At 57.3% G+C, this 7,122-nt stretch overlaps 1 protein-coding gene across 1 annotated transcript; it reads left to right on the top strand.

Moving 5' to 3' along the window:
- Positions 1 to 1,782: 1,782 nt before the first annotated feature.
- JUND (JunD proto-oncogene, AP-1 transcription factor subunit) lies at positions 1,783 to 3,599 on the top strand. Its single transcript, XM_016166501.2, has one exon. It carries the CDS (start codon positions 1,917 to 1,919, stop codon positions 2,955 to 2,957), a length of 1,041 nt encoding a protein of 346 aa, XP_016021987.1. The 5' UTR covers positions 1,783 to 1,916; the 3' UTR covers positions 2,958 to 3,599.
- The last annotated feature ends 3,523 nt before the right edge of the window (positions 3,600 to 7,122 follow it).

Raw genomic sequence — 7,122 nt, 5'->3', positions numbered from 1 at the left:
TCTGCCTTCCAGGCCAGGCCAGGACTCTTGCTCATGGTCACAGCATCCCTCATCACCTTCTTGCTCTGCAGCCCAGTAAGGGGCAGGGCCAGGTGAGGAAGGGACCTTGGTAGGTGGTGTTGGGGTGGCGCCAAGAGTTACTTGTGCTCACAGGCCAGTCACACAAAGCCAGAAACTGCCACAGGAAACCTGGCCAGGCAGTGTTCTTCTTTAATGCGCTGTGTCCACTGTATGCTAGGCTCTGTGCAGAGAGCTAGGGACCCACCAAACCCAAGATTGACAAGGTCTTTGCCTTCTCCAGACCTATGATCTATTGATCATTCTGGATGGTTTCAAGGATATAATTGGAACAAGGTGAGTGTGAGGAGCCTCTCTGAGGACACATGTTTGCACTGGGCCAAGAGATCACCAGGCAGACGGCATAGCACATGCAAAGGGCCTGAAGCAGTAACAGCCGGTAAGCCAAGGCTGAGGGTGAAAGGTTAGAGGGTGTCAGGGAAGGAGGGTGTGGAGCCTCCACCACTTGGCTGAGGAGTGGGCTCCATGTGGAGTTCAGTGAAAGCCATGGAAGGGTTGTGTGCACGGATTGTTGGTCAGATCCAGATGTCCCAAAGATGCCTTGAGTGTTGGGAAGGTGGCCCCTCACTCCTCCCTCATATCCCATCCTTAGCCAGCCTTTATGGTGGCCAACTAAGCCCTGACAGTCATGATAATGGTAACAAGCAGGTAAGCAGTTGGGATTCCTACCTTAACAGCCCAGCTCAGAGGTTAAGGGAGAAACTGTGTGTGTGTGTGTGTGTGTGTGTGTGTGCGCGCGCGCGCGCGCTAAGAATGAAAGTGTAGGAGCCTGGAGTTGAGCACCTCCACGGCGGCGTGGTGGGTGGGGAGGATCCATAACAGGTCCTGGCGGAGGTAAAACCGTAGGCGTCTGTTCTGAGGCATAGACTCCGGTTCTACTGAATGGATGAGCTCAGGCTTGGTCACAGACCTGCCCCGCGGGCAGGTCACTATCTGCTCCTCAGTTTCATGTATGTAAAGTCAGGAATTCGGACCCCGCACTTTAGGTCGCACCTAGTGAAAAGTATTAGGATCAAAACACTTCTATCCAGAAATTTCTAGCAGCCCTCCTTTTCCCTCCCCCTATCCTTCTGGGGCAAACACCACCAGACATTGGGGTGGGGGTGGGGGTGGGTGAAGACAGATCTGGCCTACACCCCCGCTAAGCCACCGGACACCACTCCCCTAGGCTTTCAGCCCCCAGCGTATACAAAACCTGGCCTAGGCATGCTAAGGGTGCACAGTCGGCGCAATCGAGCGCGAGGAATAGGGAGTTATTTACCCATCCCGATCCCTATCCACCCACTCCCGTCCCCGGGGGCCGGCACAGCCCCCGCCCCTGCCGGCTGGGCCCCACGCGCGGACGCGGGGCGGAGCCTCATGGCGGCGAGCGCCTGGTGGCCGGGCCCATCACGCCACCCGGGACGCGCCTTGGCGGGAGGCGGCGCTGGGAGCCTTGGTCATGCAGAGCTCCCGGGGCGGGATGACCCGGCCCTAGCGCGCGATCCGCCCCCATGACGTCAACCCACAAGGCAGCGCGCTGTTGTGCCGTTTACCGCGCGTCTCTGGGGCAACAGCAGCTAAGGGGGCGTCAGTGGCTAGGCCCCGCCCCATCATGTAAATGAGCAACGTCACCCGCGTCCAATGGCGAGCGGGGGCAGTGAGCTCATCGCGTCGGGCCGAGGCTATAAGAGGGCGTGCGCGTTACGCGGCGCAAGAGCCGCCGCCAGCGGAGGGCCGGGCGCAGCGGCCGCGGCCAGGGCGGGCGCAGGGCCGAGCGGACGGGGGGGCACGGGCCCCTCGGGAGGCCGCGGCCACTCCCCTCCCCCCCGGGGCCGGCGCGGCGGGGGAGGCGGAGGATGGAAACACCCTTCTACGGCGATGAGGCGCTAAGCGGCCTGGGCGGCGGCGTCAGTGGCAGTGGCGGTGGTGGCAGCTTCGCGTCCCCGGGTCGTCTGTTTCCCGGGGCGCCCCCGACGGCAGTGGCCAGCAGCATGATGAAGAAGGACGCGCTGACGCTGAGCCTGAGCGAGCAGGTGGCGGCGGCGCTCAAGCCTGCGGCCGCGCCGCCCCCTGCCCCCCTGCGCACCGACGGCGCCCCGGGGGCGGCACCCCCCGACGGCCTGCTCTCGTCGCCTGACCTGGGGCTGCTTAAGCTCGCCTCGCCCGAACTCGAGCGTCTCATCATCCAGTCCAACGGGCTGGTCACCACTACGCCGACGAGCACGCAGTTCCTCTACCCCAAGGTGGCGGCCAGCGAGGAGCAGGAGTTCGCTGAGGGCTTTGTCAAGGCGCTGGAGGACTTGCACAAGCAGAACCAGTTGGGTGCGGGCGCAGCCTCCGCTGCGGCCTCGGCCGGGGGACCCTCGGGCACGGCCGCGGGCGCCGCACCTCCGGGTGAGCTGGCCCCGGCGGCGGCCACGCCCGAGGCGCCCGTCTACGCGAACCTAAGCAGCTACGCGGGCAGCACCGGGAGCGCGGGGGGCGCTGCGACGGTTGCCTTCGCTGCCGAGCCTGTGCCCTACCCGCCGCCGCCCCCGGGCACGCTGGGGCCACCACGCCTGGCCGCGCTTAAGGATGAGCCGCAGACGGTGCCCGACGTGCCGAGCTTCGGCGAGAGCCCGCCGCTGTCGCCCATCGACATGGACACACAAGAGCGTATCAAGGCGGAGCGCAAGCGGCTGCGCAACCGCATCGCTGCCTCCAAGTGCCGCAAACGCAAGCTGGAGCGCATCTCGCGCCTCGAGGAGAAAGTGAAGACGCTTAAAAGCCAGAACACGGAGCTGGCGTCCACAGCAAGCCTGCTGCGCGAGCAGGTGGCGCAGCTCAAGCAAAAGGTCCTCAGCCACGTCAACAGCGGCTGCCAGCTGCTGCCCCAGCACCAGGTGCCCGCGTACTGAGCCCTCGCGCGGGGCGCATGCGCGGCCCCCCTCCCCGAAAGGCGGGCTTGCGTACTAGGGGGGGGGTCGTGGGTGCCTCGGACTTGGAGAGGGCGCGGCCCGGTAGAGGGACCCCCCCCCCCGGATGGTGCCAGGACTCGGAGAGGGCACCTCAGACTCGACAAGCTGGACCCCCTGCTACTGGGGGGGCAAGCGCATGACCCCCTCGCCCTCGCGCTGTCTCTGTCCTCTGCGCGCAGCCACCCTGTGTTGCACAAATCCGCGCGCCCGGCCGCTCCTTTGTACGTACCGCCGCCGAAGGGGGCTCCGAGGGGGCGCGGCCTCAAGCCTTGCGTTGCCTTTTACTTTTTTTTTTTTGCATTTGGAAGAGAGAACAGTGTTCGATTCTGCCCTATTTATGTTTCTACTCGGGAACAAACGTTGGTTGTGTGCGTGTGTGTTTTCTTGTGTTGGTTTTTTTAAAGAAATGGGAAGAAGAAAAAAACTCCCCTTTCCTTGCTCTCTTCCCCCTCCCTTTTGTCCTTCCGACACCCCTACTCCCGCCCCTTTTTTTTTCTGTTTTGTTTTGCTACGAGTCCACATTCCTGTTTGTAATCCTTGGTTCGCCCGGTTTTCTGTTTTCAGTAAAGTCTCCTTATGCCAGCTCTGCTCTCCGCCTCCTCTTTCCCCAGTCGGGGCCTTATGGGCTGGGCGGGGCCTGGCCCGCTCCCCTCCTCTCTCGCCTATTCCCTCCTTCCTACGCCCCTCCGCAGAGGAGGGGGAGCGGGAGCGGGCGTTGGGTACGCTCCGCTCCTCCGACGAGCGGCGAGCGCCATCTAGGCGCTCCTGGGCGCTGGGCCTGCTGATGTCCCGGCTGGGTGGGGGCCGCTGGAGACTCCAACCAGCGTTTGGAATTAGCGAGCCTCGGGTGTCCCCTTTGGGGAGGAGTGACTGCAGAATGGAAAGTAGACAGCCCCAGCCGGAGGCAGGAAAGAAAAGAGAAAATTTTAACTTCCTGGGCCTCTGCTTCACTGTGAAATAGAACAATCAAACCTATTCACAAAGTTGTGAGGATTAAGACTTTACAGAGCAGAGCTTGGTTTACTTTCGGTACTCAATGTTTTTATTATCGGTTAATAGATAGGGAAACTGAGTCTTAGGACCAGAAAGAAGGCGGCCCAAGTGGAATCTGACCCAGGTAGTCTGTCTCTGGCACTGGAGATGGGGTACTTTCTGTGGGATCTCCCATTTAAGGAACTGACTGGGAATCCAGAATTTTCCAAGTACTCCCTGAAAGCTCCCTTTCCACAACATTCTATTCTGTCATTTTGAGGAAACTAAGTTGCAGAGAGATTGACTGGCTCGAGGTCATACAGCATTTTAAGGAACCTGTACAGGGACATTTGGACCTTGAGTTTCTCACTTCCAGATTCTTGACTGCCAGGCTGGCTGCTCTCTTCCACAGCCTCATCTGGGGTTTGCTATTATGTGGGCCAAAGACTGAGTCCCAACTTGGGTGCTAATTTGCCACCTTATGACCTCAGCCAAGTCTTGTCCCCACTCTGGCCTCTACTCTGGTACTCTGTGTGAGCTGGGTTTGTGCGCATCCAGGTAACATCTCCCAGGCAGAAGTTGGAAGTGCTTGGGGCATAAACAGCAAGGAGATAATACTCAAGCACACCTTGCGCAGCCCCCAATCTATAGAGAAGGGGGAGGTCCAGGGAGGTTGCTAGATCTGCCCAAACTTTTTGTTCACAGCACTTCCAATGCCGAATATGTGGGGCTTTTTACCTATACCAATTCACTCTTAACGAGTTGGCACAGACCCCACAGGTGAATGGCTCAGTCCTGTAAGACTGCCCCCAGTACAGATACCAATATTTAAGTCCCAGATTGCCACCTGTACTTCTGACCAACTATCTACAAATTAGGGATTTCCATGACTCCCTTGTCAGTTTTGATAAATTTTCTAGGACAGCTCGTAGGGCCCAGGAAAGCATTTTACTTAACTAGATCACCAGTTTCTTATAAAGGATATACTTCAGGAACAGCCAGTTGGAAGAAATGAACAAGGGCAAGGTACAAGGCATGGAGCTTCCAGGCCACATCTGGGCTGCCACCCTCCCAACACCTCAATGTGTTCATCAACCAGGAAGCTCTCTTGGATGCTAGAGGTCCCATTGTATAAGCACAATTGATTAAATCATTAACCTTTGGTAATAACTTGAGTCTTCAGCCCCTCTCCTCTCCCAGGAGGTTTGGGAGGTGGGGCTGAAAGTTCCAACACACTAATCAAGCCTAGATCTTTCTGGAGACCAACGCATAGCTGGCCTCTTGCTCTGGCGCCCCCAGTGGCTCCCCAGGGAAGCCAGACTATGTGGCTTTGGCAGGACCTTGCTGAGCTGAGGCCAAGGTGTGTGTCAGCTCCAGGCTTGCCAGCAGTGATTCACACCAGGCCTAGGCCCAACTCCAGGAGGTGACTGGGGATGGTGTCCTCCCTTTCCTCTCCAGGACTATGGCTTAGAGTCAATGCCCATATTTGCCAGACCATGTGTGGGCCCCAAGGAGCCCTGAGCCCAGTCTCACCCAAAGAAGGCCCCACCTTCAGAGCCGGAGAGATACTGGCTGGCCTTTTAAGAAGTTAAGTCAGAGCCTCCTTTGTTCTAAATCTTCTCATGGCTCTGGGGCACTCACTTCTCAATAAAACCCAAACCCCCCTACTCTTCTTCAAGGCCCCACCTGTGACTCCTTCCTATCCTCTTCTCTTTCCCCTCCAGCCATAATAGTTTCCTCTGTGTTCTCTCATGTCCAGCTTGTTCCTACCCCAAGGCCTTTGCCTATACTGTGCCCGCCACCTGAGATTCTCTTCCTCCAGTTCTCCTGTGGCAAACTCCTTTCCCTGCAGGGCTCAGCCCATCCCATCTTCTCTTTGGTCTGTTCCTAGTAGTTTCACACCCCAAAATTATTTGAGTGAGTCTCCAGGCCCAGATCAGGTCCCAGCCCAAAGTAAGAGCTCTGCAAATGCCCGAGAGATGAGAGACTAAGGCTTCCTCCAGACACATGGAGGTGGAGATTTTGGACTCCCTCTCTTTGCTCAGAGCTCTAACTTTCTGCTCAGGATGGGCAGGCAATACATAGCAACCACCATGACCCTTAGCCCTGACCTGGGTTCTTCCCCACCCCACCCCTGAGTGTGCCTTCTAGAACCCCTCCCAGGAGTTGGTGGCGATTGGCCAGAGCTTGGCTGTGAGTCACAAAGCCACCATAGCACCAGGGCCCCAAGGCTAGCCATTTGGGCTGGTGGGTTCAGCTTCAGGGGCAGGTAAGTGGAGCTAATAGAGGATTTGGTGTGGGTTAATTGGGGATCTGGTCATTCTTCTCTGAGCCCCACTGTCCTCAGAGTCCCTCTGGGTTTTCTAGACCACTCTGAGAGGGAGATTAGCTCCTCGGCCCATTAGAGCAGGGACGCTTGTGTCCCCCAAAGGCCTGATTGTGGGTTTGTCTGTTTGGGGGCTCAGCCTTGTGAGTCTATCATATATCCTTGGGAGCCTGGAGAAGTGGTCTTAGCTCATGTGACATATAAGGAAACTGAGGCTCAGAGGGGTTTACTCAAAATTGCCAAGCCAGCCACTTGACTTATGTATCTGGTGACCCCTATTTCTCCTTCACACTCCCTGTAATCTCATTTCTCTTACTTTGTCATCTCTTTGTTAATTCTGGTTGAATTCATCAAAAGGACTGAACCATGTGGTCGATGAAATCCCAGACCCTAGGATGGAGCAGCTCAGACTTGAAGCTGCCATCTCCAAGTTCTAAAGCTTGAATCCATCCATCCATCCATCCATCCATCCATCCATCCATCCATCCATCTGTGCATGCATGCATCCATCTATCCACAAACATCTATTGAGCACCTACTATGTGGACTGTTCTGGGCACTAGGGATTTAAGAGTAAAGAAAAGAAACAGACATCTCCACCTATGAAAAGCTCATAGTCTAATGGGGGAGGCAAATCAGAACTAAGACATACGGTTTGTTGGATTCTCCAGGCCTCAGTTTCCTCCACTGTGAAATGGGGCAATGACTGTGCCCACCTCCAGGGGAGCTAGCCTCGGCCCTTTCTCTGTATGACTCAGTTCACATCGACACCCATTCTGAATGGGCTGGTCTGTCTTGGGGCTGAGG

The sequence above is a fragment of the Rousettus aegyptiacus genome, unplaced genomic scaffold (assembly GCF_014176215.1).
Source record: "Rousettus aegyptiacus isolate mRouAeg1 unplaced genomic scaffold, mRouAeg1.p scaffold_m13_p_16, whole genome shotgun sequence".
NCBI classification, from domain to species: domain Eukaryota; kingdom Metazoa; phylum Chordata; class Mammalia; order Chiroptera; family Pteropodidae; genus Rousettus; species Rousettus aegyptiacus.
The sequence above is the reverse complement of the archived record's forward strand: the minus strand, read 5'-3'. Positions and strand labels throughout refer to the sequence as shown.

What these genes read in the sequence shown, in the direction of transcription:
- JUND (XM_016166501.2), top strand. Translation starts at nt 1,917, where the DNA reads ATGGAAACACCCTTCTACGGCGATGAGGCGCTAAGCGGCCTGGGCGGC.